Source organism: Oryx dammah, unplaced genomic scaffold, assembly GCF_014754425.2.
Source record: "Oryx dammah isolate SB20612 unplaced genomic scaffold, SCBI_Odam_1.1 HiC_scaffold_28, whole genome shotgun sequence".
Classification (NCBI taxonomy): domain Eukaryota; kingdom Metazoa; phylum Chordata; class Mammalia; order Artiodactyla; family Bovidae; genus Oryx; species Oryx dammah.
Window position 1 is genome coordinate 3,685,944 of NW_024070212.1, and position 24,317 is coordinate 3,710,260.

Genomic DNA, 24,317 nt, shown 5'->3' on the forward strand with positions numbered 1-24,317 from the left:
ATGGTCAATACCAAAATCAGATTGATTATTTTCTTTGTTGCTGAAGATGGGGAAGCTCTATACAGTCAGCCGAAACAAGACTGGGAGCTGACTGTGGCTCAGATCATGAACTCCTTATTGTCAAATTCAGACTTAAATCGAAGAAAGCAGGGGAAATCACTGGACCATTTAAGTATGACCTAAATCAATTCCCTTATGATTATACAGTGGAAGTGACAAATAGATTCAGGCGATTAGATCTGATAGAGTACCTGAAGAACTATGGACGGAGGTTTTTGACGCTGTACGGGAGGCAGTGAAGACCATCACCAAGAAAAAGAAATGCAAAAAGGCAAAATGGTTGCTTGAGGAGGCCTTACAAATAGCTATGAAAAGAAGAGAAGCAAAAGGCAAAGGAGAAAAGAGAAAAAATACCCATTTGAATGCAGAGTTTCAAAAAATAGCAAGGAGATACAAGAAAGCCTTCCTTAGTGATCGGTGCAAAGAAATAGAGGCAAACATTAGAACAGGAAAGACTAGAGATTTCATCAAGAAAATTAGAGATACCAAGGGAACTTTTCATGCAACAATGGGCACAGTAAGGACAGAAATGGTATGGACCTAACAGAAGCAGAAGATATTAAGAAGAGGTGGCAAGAATACACAGAACTGTACAAAAAAGGTCTTCACGACCCAGATAATCATGATGGTGTGATCACTCACCTAGAGCCAGACATCCTGGAATGTGAAGTCAAGTGGGCCTTAGGAAGCATCACTATGAACAAAGCTAGTGGAGGTGATGAAATTCCAGTTGAGCTATTTCAAATCCTAAAAGATGATGCTGTGAAAGGGCTCTGGTCAGTAAATCTTTAATCCAGTTTTCTGTTGTTGGGTGGGGCTGTGTTCCCTTCCTGTAGTTTGGCCTCTACTATGGTAGAGGTTATGGTGACCTCCTTTCAAAGGCCTTATGCCCAACGGGTGGATTCTGTGCCCCTGACCCCATGGCAGGCTACCGTCGATTTTGCCCCTCCTAACACCCCGGTGGCTCAGAGGTTAAAGCGTCTGCCTGGAGTGTGGGAGACCTGAGTGCGATCCCTGGGTCAGGAAGATCCCCTGGAGAAGAAAATGGCAACCCACTCCAGTACTCTTGCCTGGAGAATCCCATGAGGGAGGAGCCTGGTAGGCTACAGTCCATGGGGTCACAAAGAGTCAGACAGGACTGAGCGACTTCCCTTTCACTTTCTTTCACTTTCACCACCTTGTTGGGGCTTCTCCTTTGCCCTTGGATGTGGGGTATCTTTTTTGGTGGAATCCAACATTCTCCTGTCAATGGTTGTTCAGTGGTTAGTTGCAATTTTGGAGTTCTCACAAGAGAAGATGAGTGCACGTCCTTCTACTCTGCCATCTTGTATAAAACTGTGAGAGAAAACCTTGGGTACAGGGGTTGGTACAGGTAAAATTATGTTTTTATTAAGCATCTTATACATAGCAGTGTATGTATGCCAACCTTCTTCTAGTCTTAATTATTGTATTTTGGGTTTTCTTTGTCATGGTTTTCTCTCCTATCCTTCTTATGGAAACATAACTGGATGGTACTGATGAGACTGTCAGTGGAATGAATGTCAGCACAAAAAAAAAAATTCAAACTGTGGTTTAAGGGAAGTGAATTTCATCCATGGTTCAGTTCATTTCAGTCGCTCAGTCATATCTGACTCTGCGACCCCATGGACTGCAGCATGCCAGGCTTCCCTGTCCATTACCAACTCCCAGAGCTTGCTCAGACTCATGTCCTTCAAATTGGTGATGCCATCTGACCATCTCATCCTCTGTCATCCCCTTCTCCTCCTGCCTTCAGTCTTGCCCAGCATCAGGGTCTTTTCCAAGGAGTCAGTTCTTCGCATCAGGTGGCCAATGTATTGGAGTTTCAGCTTCAGCATCAGTCCTTCCAATGACCATTCAGGACTGATTTCCTTTAGGATGGACTGGTTTGATCTCCTCGCAGTCCAAGGGACTCTCAAGAGTCTTCTCCAATAGCATAGTTCAAAAGCATTAATTCTTTGGCACTCAGCTTTCTTTATTTCATTCTAGCTGAGCCCAAGTATGGAAGTAGCTAGTAATTCTATAATAGTTTCTATAGCTACTGGAAGTTGGTTGACACTGGTGAATTAATCTCTGAAAAATGGAAAGACAGGCCTCGGCATGTATGTTAATACATTGCATCACTTTGTTCTGTATGCTTTAGATACAAACTACTTAAAAGTAATTATTAGTCTTCTGAGAGTTCAATGTGGTGGTATATGTGGCGGATACAAAGATGATTTAGATTTGGTCTCTATAGAAGGGATGCAAAATTATAACGATGGTAATTAGCTAGAATTTATGAAATTCTCACCATGAGTTTAGTACTATGCTGCTGCTGCTAAATCGCTTCAGTTGTGTCTGACTCTGTGCGACCCCAGAGACGGCAGCCCACCAGGCTCCTCTGCCCCTGGGATTCTCCAGGCAAGAACACTGGAGTGGGTCGCCATTTCCTTCTCCAATGCATGAAGGTGAAAAGTGAAAGGGAAGTCGCTCAGTTGTGTCCGACTCTTAGCGACCCCATGGACTGCAGCCCACCAGGCTCCTCCATCCATGGGATTTTCCAGGCAAGGGTACTGGAGTAGGGTGCCATTGCCTTCTCCATTAGTACTATAAATACTGTATATAAATTATCCATATAATTATTATAACTATCCTATTAGGTAGATGCTATTAAACCCCATTTGACAAACCAAAGCAATGTAGAGGCATCTTGGCTCAGACTACTAGCTAGTAAGTGATGCAGCAAAGTATTGAGGCCAAGGCACTGTCCTTAACCACTCTGTTCTAGTGCCCATAATGGAATTTCATCTATTTATTTATTTTGCTATTCTGCAAGGCATGTGGAATCCGCTGCCAGGGATCGAACCCATGCCCCCCTGCAGTGGAAGCGTGGAGTCTTAACCACTGGATGGATCACCAGGGAAGTCCCCCATACTGAAATTTTTATATTAGTCCAGTACAATTTTTTTTTAAAATCTGAGCATTTGTAATTTTGTTTTTGTTTAAACGGTTTGAGAATAATGTCGAGCAACATATACAATTGTCTTCTAACTTGAATACACTTGAATAACTAAAACATTGGAGGTCGACAAGGAGATGCTCGGGGCATTTGGAAAGGGATGAAACTGACTTGGGAAGAAGCTGAGGGAGGCTTCAGGACAAGATAAATTTGGATCTTATTAGTGGAGAATTATGGAAACAAAAGAAGGTTTCGCCCTGCCCCCAGTCATTCCTTGGCTAATTACTCTGTTTTATTTTATTCTTAACATTTTAACATGTTAGCAGCTACATTGTGTTTTTCTTTCCTTTTTCTCTCTCTTCTCCCACTAGGGATAGGAGATCAGTGACTTCCTGGACCTTGTCCATTCCTCCTTATCCTGGGTCTAGCACCTGTACACAGTAGGCACACTCGTGTGTGGTTGTTGAATGACAGGAATTTTGTATGAGAACTGTGAGTTTCTTAATCAGTGGAAACATATAATAAGTTCATGAACACCTAAGAAGCATAATAAAGTAAAAATATTTAAAATATCGCACATTTTTATGCTATTTTACAAATTTTTTTCAAAGTGCTTTTACCTATTCTTACTGTTGAGTTCATAATACCATCAGGGTAGCTTATCAGCTCTTTATTCCCCTGATTTTACAAATTAGGAAGGTGGGGCTCAGAGAAGTTAGGTCATTTGCCTTAGGTCACACAGCAGATGAGTGGTGGATGTAATATCAGAGGCTAGGTGTCTGACTTCACTTGGCCCTTTTCTTTTGAGTCTATCAGTGGTTTATAGAATGGTCTAGAGTCTGAAGGCACAGGCCTGACTGGGTATTGGCCTTGGTTTGTCTTTCCAAACCAGCAGAGGGCCTGGCAGAACCAGAACATTTAGACCAAGAGGGTAGGCAGTCAGATCAGCTGTGGTTCTCTAGGCAAATTCTCTCTGTGATAAAGTCCACAACGAATTCGTCCTAATATTTAGAATGTTTTAGCCAATTCACCCCAGCTCCCCAGTCACCGAGAGGATTGTTGGTCTGGGTCTTTTTAACTTAGATAATTAACCCTTTGTCTTCCATTCCAGATAATTTTATCCTCCTGAAGACTGGTGATTAATGCAGCAAAATTGGATTATTCCAAAGAGATATGGTATTCAATCCACTTAAGTCCGTTCCTAAGTTTGGAGCAAACACACTAAAACCTTAATAATATAACCAAATACAGTGCCATGCACGTCACACCGAATCTGCCTACCAACAGGAGATGTGGGTTTGAACCCTGAGTTAGGAAGATCCTCTGCAGAAGAAAATGGCAACCCACTCCAGTATTCTTGCCTGGGAAATTCCATGGACAGAGGAGCCTGGCAGGCTACAGTCCCTGGGGTCACAGAGTCAGAGATGACTTAGTAATTAAACAGCAGTTGAGACTGAGAGCAGAACCCCAAATCTGACTTGTTATGAGCTTCCTGACCTTCTCTAAGTCTGGCTGAATCAAAAAGAACAAGTTATGGTTTATGCATCCATGCTTGATTGGAATACAGTGATGGTGGTGGAGAGGTATTTTCTGATGTCCTGATCAAGATTTCCAGTACTGACAAAGCTATGCATAGTTCCATTGAACATTTGCCTCTGCTTATCAGTTGGGGTTGCATGTGGCCATCTTTTCTTTAAAAAGGGGAGGGCAAAGAGGTGGGAAAACTCAGAGAGGAAAAGATACAGAGTGTGTATGCCTGTATAGAAAGGAGAGGGAGTGAGGCAGGGTAAATGTCAGCAGGAGGCCTGTTGAAATGTGAAAAGACCCCAAACTGATGCAGATCCACGGAAATTCCACTAGTCAGACCAATACTGTCTCTTTTCCCGACAAACCTCCCAGGCTCAAGGGGAACTTCAGGAACACCAGCCAGCCAAGCAAAGCAAAAGGAGAGGGTGCTAGGCTGTGGTGGGGGGGGGAGGGCGCCTGCATTCTCAGAGTGGAGACCGAGCTCCTCTCGGGGGACTACCTGGAAGTCTGAGCTGGTTGCCCCTCTCCCTCCTCTTGGCACAGGAGCCTCCATCCGCAGTGGACATGGCTGAACAGAGAAGTTCTTTTTGGGACCCCTTACCCGTGGTCTGCTCAGGAGTGTAGCTCTGCTCCTGTCTGCCGTGATCTTGAAATGCTAGGTGTCCCGTGACTGAGGATCCTCCCAGAGTGAGGGTTGGAGTGGCAGGGTGTGCCTGGGGAGAGTGGGGTGGATTGAGGGGAACCAGGATTTAAAATAAGGTCTGTCCTTTTTGGACTGAAAAGAATGGCTTTTCCAGCAGGAGCTCAGAGTGGAAGACCCGTTACCCCAGAAACCCTTCCCTTCTCTCTCCTCACTCTTTAATAACAGTGATGCTGCCTCGCCTGGTGCTGCAAGTCCCAGGTATCCTTGGATCTTCACGACCCTGGGAGGCAGAGGAGGCAGGAGAGGGAAGATGGAAGTGGAAGACAGAGCATCCCAGCTGTGTGCCCTTTGGCAAAATATCACTCACCTCCCTGGGGCCTGGTTTACTCCTGTGTAGTTTAAAAAAAGAGGGGACAGATAATAACACAATTCCTGCCTCCTAGTGTTCCAACAGAAGCAAGGAAATAATGCAATTGTAAAGTGAAGCTGTCAAGTGTTAGTTAAGGGAAAGGGCTGTTTTTTCGAGGAGACATAGCCGAGTAGCAAAACTAGCACTAGAATCCAGGTCTCCTGTTTCATGGCCAGAGCTACCTTCCACCACTCCATCTGCTCTTTTGATATAAAGAGTGGTGTTTCAGTGCTTACAGGAGACCTGGCACCTAAACTGCCCCCACTCCTGGGCCAGGGCCCACACAGGTGACTGTCATTTGTTTATGCCTTATTTTCTGGGTAAAAAGTCTGAATCCCTGCTCCCTGCAGGAGTGTTTCTCACCTGGGCTTGGAAGTAGGCAAGCTTGGCGTGAAACCTGGCCCCACCACCTGGATCCTGTGTGTTGGGGGAGGTTCCTGAAGCTTTCTGAAGCTGTGATTATTCCTTAGGTAGGAGAGGAGTTCTTCCAGTACCTGCCATGCTGTGTTGCCATGGAGATGAGGTGAAATGTTTACCCTGGACACAGACTGACACCTAACTGGGATGTGGGCCTTTTCTTCTTTTCTCAGGTCCCTTGTCTAGTGCTGAGACTTGAGAGACTTCCTCAGCCCAGTCTGCAAAGCAGACCTGGCGGCCGGGTGGCATCATCTGCATGTAGACCCTGGTGTCTGCTTTCCTGGACCCCGGGGCCCTTAACCTGTCTCCACACCTTTCCTGTGTAGCTCCAGCCACAGAACTCCCCCATGTCTCGTCATTGCTAATGACATTGGCTCAGGAACATCTGGGCCCCTGGAGAAAGCTCCACGTGGCCTCTCCACCCTGCTGGTCTTCTTCCCCAGATGTGCACACCCTCTGAGGCCCTGAGGTCCCCCTACTGGCCAGCATACACATTCTTTCCCCTTTTCTCCAGTCTCGGGCTGAGCCCTTTTCCCGCCCCTGCCCTCTTGCCTGTGCCTGTCTGGACCCGCTCCTCCTTCCTCCCTTGCATTTAGGCTCTTGCCTTCACTAGCTCCTCCGGCTCATTGACACCCTCCTTCCTCAATGCCTTTATTTTTAAAAATTGAAGTATAGTTTATTTATAGTATTGTGTCAGTCTCAGGTATACAGCAAAGTGATTTAGCTATACCTACATATATATTCTTTTTCAGGTTCATTTCCATTACAGTTTATTACAAGATATTGAATATAGTTCCCTGTGTAATATAGTAGGACCTCGTTGTTTATTTTATATATGGTATAAGTGTAGAGCTATATAGTAGAAATATAGTATAATACTATACATATAGTATTATCAATATATAGTGTATCTGCTAATCCCAAACTCCTAATTTATCCCTTCCTTCTTTCCCCTTCTATATGCCTCCATTTTTATTGATAGTTTTTTTTACCATGCCTAAAACTCATAACCAAATACTATGTTATATTTATTGTTTCACACATGCTAACCCTCTCACATGCTCGCTGTCTGTTCCTTGAGAGCAAGGGGTCACCTCTGATCCCTCTCATCCCTGGGGCTGCATACCTGGTGATGGGCAAGTGGACTGTATATTCAATGAGCCTCACTTGCCAGGCCCAGGTCTTGCTCCCCTGCTATTTGACGTTCCCTCTTGACACAAAACACCCTCTCTGTCCTTTGTTGCCTGGAAGCTTCTGTGCATTGCCTGTCATTCACTTGCACCTCCAGTGACACCTGTATTCTGTTGCGTTCCCAGGCCCCTCCTCCAGCTCCTGTAAGCAGAGTTATTATTTTGGCACTTGATCGTTCTCCTCTGTTAATCTGGGATCTGTAAGAGCAGAGGCCGAATCTCCATCATCTCTGTAGCCCAGAATTGTCCTTCCGCACTGCCTGACACGGGAGCCCACAATAGATGCTGAGTGGATGCTGATGCAAAGTCCAAGGCAAATCTACAGAAACGTGATTTGGGTCTGAGTTGAGACCTCCTTGAAGGACTCTGTATAAGGCAGTTTCAAACTGTAGCTGCAGGGATGTCACTATTCTAGAGAGCTTTACCTCCTGCCTCTTGAATGTGAAATGCTGCCTTGTATCTATGCTCGGGGAGAGTGGAATTCTGATCCTCTAGCACAGGGCAGCGACTGAAATAGTTTCCTCTATATTCTGTCCTCATAAATTCCTCCCTTGCTTCTTTCCCTCCCCCTCCACCCACCACAAGTCCCAGAGCCTTCCTCTTCTCCCCTGCCTGAAGGACATTTATGAGGACCATCATGGGGGAGCATCTGAGCCCTGTTCCTGCCTCTCCCTTCCCTCACTTGAGGGTCTCTGGTCCCCCTCCCTCACCCTCGCCTCCTGGGCCAAGCTCTGATATCTCTTGCCCAGTTTATGGGCAGTTGGGATTTTTCCAACAACCTGAAATGAATCTGGGAGGCCCCACAGGTAGTACAGCCTGTCTCGGAGCCATAAACCACGGCTGATCTTTCATCTGCCATTGCTTATGTCACGAATGAGTGGGAGGACCAGGCAAAGGGAAGCTATAGCCCCTGAGCCATTCCAGATTTTCTTTTTTACAAGAAAGCGGGAAGAAAGGCCCTGAGAAACATGCTCCAAGCAAATTTTGGGCCAAGCAAATTCATTTCAGCCTGGTAGGCTGTGTGTGGAGACTTAATCTCTGGACTTTCCCTCTAGGAGTCAGATTTATGCTGCGTTTGTGTCTAAACGGCCTCCAGGGATGCTGACATTTGTTGCTGGAGACAGCAAGTGGTGTTCCTTTCATCTCCGCTGAGGGGTGTCAGCTTAAATTATGAGGGATCGCTCTGGCCGGCATCTGGGTGTGGGAGCCTCTGGCGAGGCAGAGGGGCCAGCCCTCCCTCCGCTCCCGCGACGTCTCTGCTGTTAGAAGGGTTTTCTTCGTCTTCTGCTCTATGGTACTCCTGCTGGCCCAGTGAGAAATCTCCTGGCTCATTTAGAACTTTCCTTTCTCTTGGACAAATCGTTAAGTGTATATTTGAGGCCCTGCAGACTTGCATGGAGAAGTCAGCATCAGAGGCAGGCAGCCCTCCCCTGCTGGAGGAGGCGGCAGGAGCCTGTGTTACCATCCCAGGAGTGGCCTGGAAATTCCCCGAAAGAGTCAGAGGGCACTGCTGCGCTCCTGTTCACCACCTGGCAGGCTAAAGCCAGCGATGGCCTGCATTCCCCTTGGCAGCTGGGTCGCGACATCTGTCTGCATTTTTGGAGATGCCCAGAGGCGCTCCATTCCTCCGTCTTCAGACTCTCTCTTGCTCAGATCTGCCAAGACACCTGAAATTTCACAGAGGTGAATGTTTGGTTGGAGGCATTTCCTGTTCCATGTCTGTACATTTCTGACTGTGCCAGAGGACACATCAAACTATGGCAGTCACTAACTCCTCAGTGTTGGACAGTGCTTGCTGCTCCAGAGTCAGAGCCTGAGAGCCTGGAGCACAGGATATGTACGTTTTGACGGAGAACAGGTCAGGAGCGGTCCAGGGCAGGGGTCAGCACACTGGCATGCAGGCCAAGTCTGGCCGGGTGCCTGTTTGGGAAATAGTTTTATTGGCACCCAGCCACGCCTCTTCATCCCGTCTGTGCTGCATTCACGCTACATGGCAGAGTTGAGTGGTTGCAATAGAGACCATAAGACCTGCAAAGAATAAAATATTTTACTCCCTGGCCTTTGACCCCTAAAGTCTGCAGATGCCTGCTCTAGAGCATCTAGTGTTTCTTGGAAGGCAAAATGGGGCCCCTTAGGAGACAGAGGAGAAAGACTGAACAGCAACCAGGAGGAATCAAAGGGAGAAAATGCGCCACAAAAATGACAGAGGCACTCCAGGCTCAGATCTTCATCTCATCCTCCCTCTCCTCCCACGTCTGCCCGTCCTCCTTCTCCTCCTCCTCTGAAAACAAATGTTTTCATCTCTCCTCTCAGGGTTATAGAGAGAATGAGTGAGCAGCTGCTTGTGATGCTGCCCTAGCAGACGGTTCTTTTTGCCCTCCTCCTAGCTGTTCCATGATGGGATCTTGGGAAATGTGAGTCCAGAGTACACAGACGGCAGGGGCCCCAGCCAACCACTGCTGGGGCTCTGAACAAACTTCACTCATCACATCTTCCTTCTGGAACCAGCTCTGACCCCCTCTCCCTCTCTTTTCCTCCTCACAAGCACTCACACACTCACTTTCTATAAAACCAACTCACAGTGCAAGCTAGGGTCATGTCTGCAAAGAGAGGAATGAATGCTTGCACTTAAAACCATAACTCAGACTCCCATCAATGTGCAACTGTTAAGAGAAAACGCGGATCTCAGATTAAGAACACGTCCTTTGAAATGATGATGATGATGATTTACTACGTACCTATCATACCTAGACAGTGCTAAACCCTTTACATATATCATCTCATTTAATTCCAACAACACTGTCACCTTCTCCAATAAGAAAATTGAGTCTTGGGAATTTCTTGACAATCACACATCATCACCGACAAGGCCAGAATTGAAACCCGAGTTCCTATGGCTCCGGAGCCCATGCTTGTGGACACTGTACCATCATGCTCTTCTGAATGGTGTCAGCATCTATGAGCCATTATCATGGAACCTAGCATTATTTTAGATTTTCCATTTTCAATAGTTGCATCATCCTAGTCATCAGTATGCATTTGTATCAAGCTATGTGACTGTAAAAGAACCAGACTGAGTCTGTGAGACACTTGCAAATACCATTTTATGAACAAAACAGGTATAAGACATGTAGGTTCTGAAGGTGATACAATTGCATTTTAAAATCAGTTCTGTGCTTTGGATTGCTCACTCATTTGTTCCAGACTCAGTAACCTTGTAGTCATCTGCCTTGCAGGAGAGCTGCACAATGCTTGGCATGGGGTGTCAGCCACATTGCCTCAGAAATAGTACCCAAAGCATCAACGGTATCAGAGGAGCATCTTTTGATCCCAAAGAATCCACTCAGAATTATTGGCTTCACAAAAGACTGAGTTTGGGGAGTCTCCAAGCAGCAGGATGTAGGGCCCAGCAAGGATGAATCTGCACCATCAATGGCCCCCTTTTTCCTACCTTTTCTCTCTTTGTGTGATCTTCTTAGTTCCCCAAGGCTTTTAGTTCTTACATGCTTTTTTCTTCTTGCCATTCTGAAAACCTCCTTCTAGAAAGATCCTAAAACCCCTTACATCTGACTTAGATCAGCTTACTGAATTCTCCCCTGGGGAAAGAAGCTGAAGAGCTGAAGAGGCCAATCCTTGTCATGAAGATTCTTCTTTAATCCCACCTTCATCCGTCTTTTAGGTTTTATTATTTGTACTCTCATAGGGAGTAAGGCAGAGAGGAAAAGATGTCCCTCCCATAACGTCTAATAGAGGCCTCCTCTGTGCCTCCGTGTTAGCTGCTTTGGGTATTCTTATCTCCAGGGCAGGCTCAGTGAAGGGCATCCCTTACACAGGGTTGAACTTAAAACAAGAGGACAGAGCTGGATGGAGACCCAGGTCTGCCTGTGTCAGACTGTTCAGTTACATTGCAAGGGTCATGCCATCAAGGAACTCACAGGTTCATCTTCCTTCGCATTCAGACTGTATGTCTAAAAGTTCATGGAGGAAAGCTTTTTAGCCATTGTCTTTCAGATAAAAATAAGGTTTTTTGGCTCTAGCAGAGTCAAAAAGTAGGATAAACTAAGTCTAAACTCAAAGATGGTATGCAAAAACCAACTTTCCAGAGGAGGCTGAGATGAAGAAGTAGGATGTGGAGCTCACACCCAGTGGGTCCCCTCATCCTAGATTTCTTGAAGTGGCCAGAAGGGGACTAGAATGAGGGGACTGGAGCCAAGGAAGCTCTTGGGACAAAGGTCTCTCCTGGAGGAAAGAGAGCAGCTGAGCTGTGTAAGGACCCAGAGAGAAATGAGGGTCTTACTAGGGTAATGTGAGCACACAACTGCCTGTGGCTTTGAATGCCAAAAGTAGGAAGGAATCTCTCTCATAGGGGTATTTTCTAGATCCTGGAAACATCTTCTCAGAAGTGTGAAATCTGTGGGATGCAGAAGGTAGCCTGGGAATGAATGTCATATGTACTAGAGGCTTTATTTCCTTCAAGTTACTCCTTGTATTGATCACTGCTGATAAAGCTGAAATAAGAGAATTATTTATTTTATAGACAGGCAGTTTGACTAATTGCCTTTTATCTGTCTCTGCACGTAGTTTTATGCTGGTCTTCTATAGCCTTTTAAACAGTATTGTTTTTTACCTCCTGGCAGTGGCTAGTATTTCAGACATAGTATCTAGAAGTTATATATAACTTACCCAGGTAAAGAAAACTACACAAACTATTAGTACACTTATAACCAGTGCTTACTGGGCATTTATTATATGCTTATCAGCCTTTTGAATGCCTTCTTGGTAACCTCATTTAGTCCTCAGATAACCTCAGTGAAGTGTTCTCCTCTATCCCGATTTTACAGAGAAGGAAATTGATCCACAGGGAGTTAAGTCACTTGCTCAAGGCCACACAGCTGGTAAATGTGGAGCTAGGACAGCATCCTGGGAGGACGTCCTGAGCTGTGATGGTGAACTTCCTGGTTCCTATCTCCAAGTTTCAGAAGTTTTTCCTTAGCCCCTTCCTGGGGGCTTTGGAATCAATACCACACAGGTTGTTTCATTCATATCTTAAGTCATCCTCAGAACGCAGACCTGAGTGTCTTATTATGGAATAACATACAACTCCAGGTAGTAGGCTTGAGGGACTCAACACATTACTTCTGCTTCTTTCAGGGAAAAGTGATGATGAGGAAAGTCTTTGCAAGTCAGCCCACGGGGCAGGGAAAGGAGCCTCTGAGGACAGCAAGGACCATAAGCGCCCCAAACGTCCCAGAACCATCTTGACAACCCAACAGAGGAGAGCATTCAAGGCCTCGTTTGAAGTATCCTCCAAGCCGTGCAGGAAGGTACAGAGGGGAAGAAGGGAAGAAAGGGGATAAGGCCCCTCTTTGTGTGTACCCTGGACTCCTCTGGGGAGTCGATGGGCACCTGGGGGGACGGTCAGGGTGGGGAGTGCTGTTCAGACAGTCTGGGTGGGTGGCCTTGAGCCCCATTGGAGGCTCCAGGGATCCCTGTAGTTGTGGCGGGGGCAGTGGTAGAATCTCCTTTCGCTTTTCGGCATGCACCATTCCAACTGGCTACCTCCTCTTACCTTTCATTTTGTGGAGAGCAATGGGGAGAATAATAAGGAGTTCCATTTGGGGTATAGGTCAAGATGTTACAGTAGAAGAAAAATACAGTGGGTTGTAGCATAGGTTCTTTTTTTGGTCTGGTTTGTTCTGCTTAAGGTGGTGATTTTGGCATTCACCCATGTTGTCCACCCATTTTTGTTGTTGCGTGGTATTCCATAGGTATACCGTGGGTTGCTTGTCCCGTTACCTGTTGATGGCCATGTGGGTTGTTTCCTGTTTGGGGCTGTTACAGACACGGCTTGTGAACAGCTATGTAAAAAAAAAAATACAGTGACTTAATGAGATAAGAGTTCATGTTGCTTTCACATCATAGTCCAGAGGTGAGCAACACAAGATTGGCCGAGAAGCTCTGTCTTATCACGTGAGTCTAAGGGCCTGCTCCAGATGTCACCATTTTTTGCAGCTACCACGGTGGAGAGAGAGAGAGTACGGCGGGGGGGCGGGAGGCAAGCAGTGTCTTTTTAAAGGACATACATATCCTGGGAGTTTTTGCATCACTCTCACGTGTTGGCTAGAATTTAATCCCATGATTACAAAGGGACCTGGGAAATGAGTCCATCTGGGTATCCATATAAATTCCTAAAACTTAGGAATTCAGTGGCTAAGAGGAAGAAAGAGAGAATTCATTTTGGAGACAATTAGTAGTCTCGGTCACAAATAGCTGCATTTACTTATTAAGTACCCACCATTTATTGACTCTGCCATACCAGGTACTGTCTTTTATGCGACAAAGATAAGAAAAGAAAGGTTCTTGAAATTGAATTGAAATTCATAGAAGAAAGACATTAAAAAAATTTTAGCATTGTTTTTCCTCTCTCCCTCTGTGTAGGAATCAGTTTTTGCTGTGGTAACAAACAAAATCTTAGCGGCTCCAGCATTTATTTCCTACTGCTAGGCTGTGGGTTGGCTGGGGCCTGGCTGGGTTCGGGGTCAGGTCTGCCCCGCATGCCTGTCATTAAAGGGTCCAGGCCACGGGAGCAGCAGCCACCTGGGGCACATGGGTCTCCTGCCAATGGCAGAAGGCAAGAGGCTGAGTTCCACTGGGCATGCCCAGTGGATCTCCATGGAGACCACTCGCTTCACATCCAGTAATAGTCCATGGGCCACAGCAAGTCACGTGGGTAAGCCCACTGTGAGTGCAGGGGAAGCACAAACCCATCCAGGCGTGGGAAGGATGGTTATTTGCTGAACCATAATGCATCCTCCCACCACTTCTGACTTTTGAAGTTTCAACTGCAGGATGCTTTCTTTCCCTGACCTCACTGCCCCATAAGTTCCAGCAGAATGAGCTGGTAGAAAGTGAGCCCCAAAGTAGGCCGGCACAAAAGCCAGTTCCCACCTCCCTCGGTGGTTTGCTTGTTCTGCATGAACTAGACCCCCAGCCTGTGTGTGGCCTGTGCCCACCGCCTGTCTCCAGGCCACCAGCAGGGAGGAGCTGTGCGCTGGGACCCTGGGGAGAAAGTGCAAGGGCCAAGACAGAGGGGCAGCCTGGAGCCAGGAGAAGGGAGTGGCCACTAGAGTCTGGGAAATCAGGCGAGGCTTTGTGGGACAGGTGGCTTCTGAGCCGGGCCTCTGAAGGGTGGATAAGGTTTCTGCAGGTGGTTGTGGGCCCGAGTACACTGCTGTTTAAGTTGGCTTAGCAGAAGGATGTGCTTTAAAAATCTGCTCCAATCATCCCGTTTCTCCTAAGCTTGAGCCTGAGTAGCATGACAAAAGTAAACGCTTCCGCAGGCCTCCAGCTTGCTCTATTTTCTATGTTTACTCAAGGAGCTCCTAAGTCTGATTTCCTCAGAATCTAACCATGAGGGGCCAGTGTGTCTCAGGGCCACTCTTGGGAGATCTGTGCCTCTCCCCTCTTCCCTTCTGGCCCGTCCCTCGCCATGTGCCTGTACGGAGGGTAGACGTTTAAACCCCTCTCTTCACGAGAGGGACCTCGATTGTCCTGTCTCTTCACAGCCGCAGGCCACGTACCCACCTCAGCCTGGTCTGCCTTGCTCTGTCAGATCCCAGGTGGCTCTTGTCTTATCTTTTTGGAGAGCTCGCTGTAAATACGAATATCCCCGAGACACCCAAAGTGACCTAGAGCTATAAGGGACAAAACCAAACATTTAAGTCAGTGAATTAAGGTAGGAGAAGAGAGCAAGTGAGAACCATGTGCTTTTGCAAAGTGATTTTGCACCCCCAGTTCTCCTTAAGTAGGTTATGGCATATACTTGGCATACAGCCGAAACACAAAGATAGATTTTGCTAGTATCTAAGAACCACTTGAAGGCCCAGGTTCCAGAGGATGGGAAACCCAGGAAACATAAATGAATGCTTCTTCTCACTTACCTGGGGAAGCACTGTCTCTCCACTGAAGGGAAGCAATGCTCTGTGTTTGGGATTTCGCTGAGCATTGAATATTCACCAGCTTCTGTGTAGGATGTGGCCTGTTGGGCTCTCTGTGCACTGCACAGAAAGTGTTCTGCCTTCTACTCTGACATGCCAATATTTCTATATTTCTAATGTTACATATTTTTAAGGTGAGGGAGACCCTGGCTGCAGAGACAGGGCTGAGCGTCCGTGTGGTTCAGGTGTGGTTCCAGAACCAGAGAGCTAAGGTAATCTGCTTCTTACTTCTGTCTCTGTGTGGCTGGTTTCCTGAAATAATAGTAGAATGTTGTACTTGCCCACAAATTTTCTAACTTCAATTCATTGGATAGACCAGTGCTCTCAATTCAGAAAGTAGCAGTCATTTCAGCCACAGTATACTCACAGAAGGGCATTTGTTCTAGTGGGATGCTGTTATTTTCCTTGTGATTGTGACTGTCAGTCGTTTTCATGAAGAAATACCTTTCTGTGTCTTGGTAAAAGCAGATTCTTTAATTCCTATTCATTTAACCAGATGCCAGAGTTCCTCTGAAATTTCAGAGGGAAACCAACGTAGCACCTATATGATTGGTCTAAGACAACATTATGGCACATGGACTGGATGTCCTAACTCACCTTTCCTAGTGCCCCGCCTGTCCCTGTTAGATCATCGTGTTGTCCTCTGGATCTTACCAAGGTGTGCGTACCCCTGCCACGGTCTCTCATTTCTCTTAGACTTTTACTTATCTTCCTACCTGTACACATGCATGTGTTGGGCATCCCAGGTGGCACAGTGGTAAAGAATCTGCCTGCCAATGCAGGAGACGTGGATTTGATCCCTGGATTTGGGAAGATTCCCTGAAGGAAGAAATGGTGACCCACTCCAGTACTCTTGCCCAGAAAACTCCATGGACAGAGGGGCCTGCTGGGCTACAGTCCAGGGTGTTGCAAAGGGTTGGATATGACTGAGCACACACACACACACACACACACACGTGTGTTAGTGGCCCATTTCTCTAGACCTCTAATCTTTAGTGGGCGATGGATTCGTATCTCATTAGCTAATCGTTATTGGTTAAGATACCATTTCCCTAACTGAATTCCTCAGACTGGGCTTCTGGTGTGTAGTCCATGGTCTTTTCTGTGAAAGAATCTCATAGTTCAGTAGGTTTGAGAGAACCTATAGCCTATGTATTCATAAGCAGGGAGCATATTTGAAGTTCTGAGAAATCTTGCAATAAAGAAGTTTTTTTAAAAATTTAATGTTCCCTACACACACACACACAGACACACACACACACACACACTCTCTCTCTCTCTCTCTCAAAAAAAACCACCTGAAGGCCCAATTTCCAGAGGATGAGAAACCCAGGAACACTTCTTGAAATACATACCTAAATTTATGCTTATTTTTCTCTTTTACCTGGGGAATGAAGGTTTACCTAATGTTGCCCCCCCCAACACACACACAACAAGGATCTCATGGAACCCTAATGTTCCACAGAAGACACTTTGAGAAAGATTGGGTTGATGTGTTCCTTCTGGGAAGTTAGTGTGCTTTGGGAGACAAGCTCCTTACCTAAAGGCAGGCATGTTCTGGTAGGAGTCTCTGCCACAAGGGCCAGTGGGTGGAACGGCCTCTTGGCTCATGCCAAATCACAGCTGTCAGCAGGCCCTTATTGCACATCTAAGCTGGCCTGCAGACTGCACATCCCTCACTTACACCTCACATTAAACTGTGACACCATAAGCAGCAGGTTTTATTTGTTGAGAGGGCATCCCTATTCCTGCTAAGAGCAGCTGCCCTGTGGCTTCCTAGCCAGCTGTCTTTCCATGGCTGCGGTGTAGAAATCCCTCAGCCACCATGCATCAGGCTCAAGGCGCGGTTCCTGAAACGTGGATTCTCTCCTGAGAAAAAGCTAGGGAAGGGGTCCCTCTGCTTTCCCCCTGAGCCGATTCCCCCTGGCCTAGCTGTGAGAACCTGCTGCAGGCCCCCTAACTTCTAATCCTGAGTTCTGTCCTCCCCAGATGAAGAAGCTGGCCCGGCGGCAGCAGCAGCAGCAGCAAGATCAGCAGAACACCCAGAGGCTGAATTCCGGTAAGCTGGCACCTCCTCCTGGCCAGACCTCTCCTGCCAGGGGCCTGCAACTGCCCTGCCCTTGGAATCACATCTCTGGGCTCCCTGAAGCCCAGTCCACACTCATTTGAGAGAAGGGACCTTCCAGGGAGGACCAAACCATGAGAACTGTGAGAGGGCAAAGGGCGCCAGCTGAGGCCTAGAACTGTGGATTGCAGGTGGTACTAACCAGTCCAAAGCCCCCGTGCCCAGACCCTGCTGGGGTATCCGGCCCTGTGTCGGGGCCTACCTGCAGAGTCAAAGACACACCCTGTTTCTCGTCCAGCCTAGCCCTCCTTCTTCTAGGCAAATCAGTTTCATGGAAGACACCACAGTGACTTACAATCCCTTCCAAAATAATATGAAATAGTAAAAATAATGATAGTGGAAAAAAAAAAGAAAACCCTCCTTTGTTGAGCACTTTTGCTCTCACTCATACTGACCTGACTCACAGCCACCAACCCCCAAGGGGAGCAGAGGAGTTATTAATATTTCCATCTCAGATGCACAAACAGAGGCTCTGCAAGATGGACCACAGTCCTAGGTCAGCGAAGGATGGAGTTGGGCTGGAACCTGTCTCTCTAAGGCTCACTTGGTCACGCTGCCTTAGCTCGCCCTTACCTCCGTGTACCTTCATGTGTTGTTTTTTAATCGGGGTGATGTGAGGACTGGGGAGTGTGTGAAACGGGACAAGCTGTGGGGCCCTTTAAGGAAGTTAAGAGAAAAAAAGCACGAATGACGACATTGAAACAGTGTCATTCTTAAAGGGACATGGCGCCAGCCTCAGATGCCCACTAGACTCTCCCGAGTGGTCTGTTTGCGCCCTGGAGCAGGGATTCTCGCCCTTTAAGGCTCACCGCAACCAGCTGGTATTGGGGTAGATTCTGATCCTTGAGATTTTGAAGGGGCTGAAGAGTCTGCATTTTTAACAAATTCTCATTCTACCAGCCTGTGGACCACACTTGGAAAGCCATGGAAAGTGGCATCAGTTGTCTGGCCCCTAAACAGAGAGGGGCTGGCCCCTTAACTTCATGGATCTTGCCTTGTGCTTGATGCGGGGTTAGGCTCCATCAAAAATTTGATTTTTCCAGTCAAGAGTTCTTTCTATTCCTTACCTTTGAGGCCAAATAGTATCTTAATGACAAGAGAGATGCTCTGGTAGAAAAATCAAGCAAGAGCATGGGCAGCTGGGCAGGGTGGAGCCAAGCTGCTCAGAAGGCCTGAATCTGCTGCGGCTCTACGTACCGTGCTGTTTGGAGACCTGAGACCTGCCTTTCTGTCTCTCTGCACCTCGGGCTTGTGTCCCTAGGGTAGGGTAGAGCTGTCTGATAGTCCTGTCTCCCAACTCTGTGGGCCTCAGAGAGGGTCACAGATCGGACAGGGCTTCAGGAGGAGCCACGCTGGTCGGCTCCATACAGGCCAGCTTGCTCAAAGGGAGGAGAACGCATCATGGCATTATGAGAACACAGACTCCTAGTGCTTGGAACTTTGAAGAATTCTAGGGGCAGCTCCTAGGGTGCACTTAAGGTGGAACTAGAGGCTGAGAGTTAATGCAGCCATGTTCAGAGAACCACAGCAGGATGTGGAAGGGGGAACTGAGTCCTCCTTTTCTGATGGAATTGTGTACACAGCAGAGCAAGTTGCAGACCCAGAGCACACACACCGCCTCTCACGGAGTCTTCATATCAGCTCCACAAGGCCCCCTGGATCAAAACGATGAACCCACTTGACTGATAGGATCTTAGTGGGGTAACACTGGAAGGATCTTTGGATGTGTATACTCCGCTGGCTGCCAAGCCTGTGTCTTGCCTTTGTCTTAATGATATGGTTCAAGGAAACTCTCCAGGTGCAACACTCATCCCTCTTTTCTATCCTTCAACATAGTCACTTCTGGCCCATGGTAGGGCACAAGCTGGGAACCACTGATGTCACCTCATCCCTTCCCTTCTGTAAATGAGGAAAGTAAAATGATGTCGCCATGGCCACATAGCGTGTGCGGTCCCCAGCCAGTGGGGCACGTGAAGTTCAGAGGTTGTTCAGAGGCCCTGCCCCACCTTCAGCATGAGATACTGGGCTGCACGTGGAGAATTATTTATCCTCTTCTTTGTCCCACAGCTCAGACAAACGGTGGTGGGAGCGCTGGCATGGAAGGGATCATGAACCCCTACACGGCTCTGCCCACCCCACAGCAGCTCCTGGCCATCGAGCAGAGTGTCTACAGCTCAGATCCCTTCCGACAGGGGCTCACCCCACCCCAGATGCCTGGAGACCACATGCACCCCTATGGTAAGAGGGACTCAAGCCCCGCAGGGACCTCGCACAGCTTGCTTGCGTGAGTTTTTCATCCCCTCCCAGTTCCTTTCCCTCTGCAGTTCCTAGTTGCTCATTAAAGTTCCAAAGCAGAATAAGTGTCCCATAAAATGCTGCTAGAATCACATAACCTATGGCTCCAGAAGTAAGACCAGGATGCATATCCATGAGTCATATTTCCATGTATTCTCCTTTTTCAAAACTTTTTATTTGTTAGAAAAGGAGGTTGTGTTTTCACTGTAGACCTTTTCGTTAGGATTTAACTTCCCAAGTCTTCCGTTTCCTACCAGATACCACACTTCCAGGAGTAGGAAATGGCAACCTACTCCAGTATTCTTGTCTGGAGGATTCCATGAACAGAGGAGCCTGGCAGGCTACAGTCTCTGAGGCCGCAAAGAGTCAGACCTGACTGAGCAATTAAGCACAAACACCACACTTACCTTGCTGTGCACACCGCCATGCCAGGTACCACACTCGTGCAGTGCCTGGGACTCACGTGATTCCTGGGTCAAGAAGATCCCCTGGAGAAGGGAATGGCTACTCACTCCAGTATTCTTGCCTGGAGAATTTCATGAACAGAGGAGCCTGGTGAGCTTCAGTCCCTGGCGTCGCAGAGTCGGACAGGACTGAGCGACTAACGCTATCACTTTTACCACACTTACAAGTTCATAAGCATTATCAGTAGTGATATAGTCAGAGGCCTTAATTATGCAAACTCTTACATAAGAAAGAATACATAGAAAAGCACGGAAAACAAAGGTTCTAATTGGACTCTCCTATTATGGACACTAGCAGGTATTCTCATGGAATTCCTAAAACATAAGCTGACTTGTGAAGTAAAGTCCCAGTCCCACCGCAGCCAAAATGGGGTTGCTTTAAAGGCAGGGTGTGGGGGCAGCTGAGATTCCCCCACTTTCCTGGCTTGCTTCTGAAGCCAGTGGACAGCAGCTGGGACCTGGATGCCCTGATGGAGTGGGCAGGCTCTAGAGTTGAAGGCTGAAGTTCAATCTTAGAGTCAAATATAGGCCATTGGGTTTTTATACAGAGAAGGTATATGGCCTATGTAATGCATTTGCCTGTACTGTGAATCAGTAACCCTGATAGCTAAAAATAAAGTTTTATTCAGTAAGCCTTCAAAATGTCAGTATCAGAGATACATGCCTCAGTGCACAGATTTTGTCAACTTCTTTTTTGCCTTCATTATAAAATTATCTATATTGTTGAAACCAGCCCTATCTTTCCCTGTGATGCATTCAGCAAATATTTATTAAGATCTAGCCACTTGCAGGGCCATCATCGACTAACCTCATTCACTCATACACACGTCTGTGCGTGCTCAGTGACGGCCATCCTCTTTGCTTCCTGAGAAGACACATCTACGCCTGTCTTCACTCTTCTGCTATGCAAAAACAGGACAAATAGCTCTTGTTTTTTTGCCAATTCATACATTTTCAGAGTCCTAAGGGTCTTGTTACGTAAATTAGTCCTGTGATGAATCCTTTAGTACAATGAATAATTAAAGCCACATGACAAGTTTTATAAACAGCAGTTTTCCTCTCTCCCATTTACTTGAAGTGGAGGTGAAATGTCCACACCTCAAGGTTCTGGTCACAGTGGTCCCCCAGGTCTTCCTTAATTTGCCCTACTAGTTTCATTGTCAAAGGTTATACTAGTTGAGTGCGGACACCTAACCTTCCTTTCCTTTGCAGTACAAATCTGGGGAAACAGCTGGCACTCAGTATGTTTGTGCTGTTTGAAAGGACAAGTATTATCACCAGTGGTGGATTCGTGAGCATCATTCACAGAGCCGATGTGTGTTTTCTTACCCTCCCTCCTACAAGAACCTTTTCTGTGGCCAGAGTCCTCTGGAAGCCCTGTGCCTGCCTCTGCAGCCTGCCGTGCTGGGTCTCGCCCACTCCCCACCGCCAATGTCTAAACATGCTGATATTTGCTTATGCTGCGCTCGGTTTAGCACTACTTTGTCAGATCCTAGTTTATATTATTTTCAGTTGTTACACGTTAGACATAACCCTCTAAGGAGGTCTTTGGTGGGCAGGGATTCTGCCCCCTCCTGCTCTTCTGTGTAGCTCTCCTGTCACCCCCAGCGCTCCCCATTCCCAGCAGCCGGTAGAAGGCTTTCCATCGTGGGGACGGGGTGGTGTGCTTAGACCGCGCGGGCCAGTTCAGCTGAATGTCCCGGCACCGAGTGAGTCCCTCCTTCCGGACCTTCACGGCAGTGTTTCGTCTCCGTTGCAGGTGCTGAGCCCCTCTTCCACGAGCTGGATAGTGAGGACACCTCCCTCAGTAACCTGGGTGACTGTTTCCTAGCAACCTCAGAAGCTGGGCCCCTGCAGGCCAGAGTGGGAAACCCCATTGATCATCTGTACTCCATGCAAAATTCTTACTTCACCTCTTGAGTCCTCCCCTTGAATCCTGTGGCTCAGCTCCCGTTCTGGAACAACGGTGTTACGTGAGGGGTCGACTGGCTTTAGGATGGGGAGGGGTGGGAGTTTTGCTGGGGATGCTGTTGTATAATGATATGGTGTAGCTTGGCATTTCCAAAGACTGAATACATTACGGATTGCATAGCTTAATGTTTCTAATAAGAGTCTTAGTGTTAGGTACGAAAATGTGTTTATCATTAAGGACAGGGACTTTTAATATAGGCATTTTCATGCAAACTAGATACTAGAGACCCCTAACAACTTCCCACCACTTTGGGGGGAAGCTCTTGTCGAGAGGTGCATATGTCTACCCATCCACACACCCACAGACAGACAGACGGATAGATAGATGTGTGCGTGAGTGTGTAACCTTTCCTACTTTATCATCAAAGTTTATTCCTAATTATAACACACCAACTGTACAGCAAAAAGTAACTTTATTTTCAGTGTGAACTATATTTAAGGAAATGCTTGATGCACTTAAGTTATAAAATGAGATAATTTACTTTTATAAACTTTATTTTGAGTTTGAAGAGACTTGTGGCCAGGGCAGAGAGCGCCGCTCCACCGAGGCCCGTAGCTTTGAGTGCTTGAGTTAATTCTGTTTTCAGAGAGTGTCGTTGAGGTCTGGAAAGCAATTACTCTGTGTGGCTGACAGTATTCACTGGTGGATTCTTGCTCTGTTTGAGGTGGAATCAATCACTGAGCTTGTGAGGGGACAGAACAATTCCTGATCATTAGGAAATTTAAAGCCTAGACTCTTTGGCTTTCTTTGAAATTTGGACATGTGACTGTTGGGAAGTCACACGACTAGGAAATTGACTAGGAAAGTCAATTCTGCTCTTGAACTTCACCATCTGCAAGTGTGGGATGAGGCTGATAGTATTTACCTACCTCACTGGGGACACTGAGGCTTAATTCAACCCCAGGACACATGAGCAGGGCTGAGACTAATATCTATACTTGCTTAAAATCCAGCCAACCAGCCACTTGGCAAAGGAGGATACTTGGGCCTATAGGGCAGGAGCCTGAGGGCAACTCTGCCTGCCATAGTACCCCCGGCAAGCCTGGGCTGCACATACTACATCAGGGCAGCCCAGGGGGACTAGAGGCTTTCGACGGGGAGGAGACTGTGACTAATGGGTTGGACAGGTTATTATCAGATTTTAGACCAGAGGTTGCAGCCTGCAGGCCTGTATTTTACGGCCTGCCTCCTAAGAAGAGTTTTTCTATTTTTAAAGGGTTGTAAAAAAAAGGAGGGGGGAGAAGAATATGCAGCAGAATGTATGTGAGCTGGAAAGCCTGAAATAGTTACTATCTGTACTATCTGGCTCTGTTCATGAAAAGTTGGCTGACCCATGGTCCAGATGCTGTTTCTGCTAACAGCCTCTTGGAGCTCACAGAGGCAGAAGAGGTCCTGGCAGAAACCCAGGGCTCCTCCTCCTGGCTCGCTTTCGTGTTGCTGAGCATAGAAGACCCAGCTGCCATTGTACACAGGGACAGTTCCACACCCTGTCCACCAATTGTGGTGCTAAGATGGGACCCTTCTGTGTTAGGAGGCCTCCTGAGAAACCAGAACAAGTTGATGGGGAAGACAGAGGACTCCTCCGAGAGGGGCCGGGACAGGCTTGGCCTCCCTCCTAGGGATGTTACCAGTCATCAGACCTTTGGTCACAGCTGCTTGTCCCCATCACTGTCTGCAAGGCCAGAGGGAACACAGCTCCCTACGATAGAGTCACTGTTGTGTGATTTTTGTGCTCTTTTTTATAATTTCTGCAAACCACCGAGAGACCTAAACCAGTCTGCTGAGTGAAAATCACGCAGGCGCTCTATGACTACACAGGCGTCCAATGTGAAGATCAGTTAGAGAGAAGCAGTAGATACTGTGTGAGTGAAGATGAGTAGAGATCCTTATTCCGCTCCTTAATGGCATACCAAGATCAAATTAAAAACCTCTTACAAATGAGCTGGTGTTTATTTAGGGGCAGGGGTGGTTGGCAGGGGACTGGGGGACCTGGATGTTTTGTCAGCAGTGGCTGAAGCTGCCCGTGCAGGGGAAACCTGACCAAGCGATGACAACAAAACAGAAGGGGAAAGCAGCCCTCACCTTCCTGCCGAGATGGACTCAGAGACCTCAGTCCCTACAGACGCCTCTCCAGGAGGAGGTGCTGGGAACATTCCATGCTCCCAGCAAGTTCACTCAAGGCAGGCCAGCCTGTGATATGCATTTGCTTGGATATCAGAGCAGAGTCATGGGCAGGAGAAAGATTTCTCATGCAGGACT

General features: G+C 47.2%; 1 protein-coding gene across 1 annotated transcript in view; it reads left to right on the top strand.

Annotated features, from left to right (window-relative positions):
- Positions 1-23,999, top strand: part of LMX1A (LIM homeobox transcription factor 1 alpha) — a 58,473-nt gene extending 34,474 nt beyond the window's left edge. Inside the window, exons 3-7 of the mRNA XM_040229890.1 lie at positions 12,357-12,529; positions 15,337-15,414; positions 17,192-17,261; positions 19,395-19,565; positions 21,846-23,999. Coding sequence (XP_040085824.1) covers positions 12,357-12,529; positions 15,337-15,414; positions 17,192-17,261; positions 19,395-19,565; positions 21,846-22,006 — 653 coding nt within the window. The 3' untranslated portion in view covers positions 22,007-23,999. The remainder of the gene's footprint in view (positions 1-12,356; positions 12,530-15,336; positions 15,415-17,191; positions 17,262-19,394; positions 19,566-21,845) is intronic.
- The last annotated feature ends 318 nt before the right edge of the window (positions 24,000-24,317 follow it).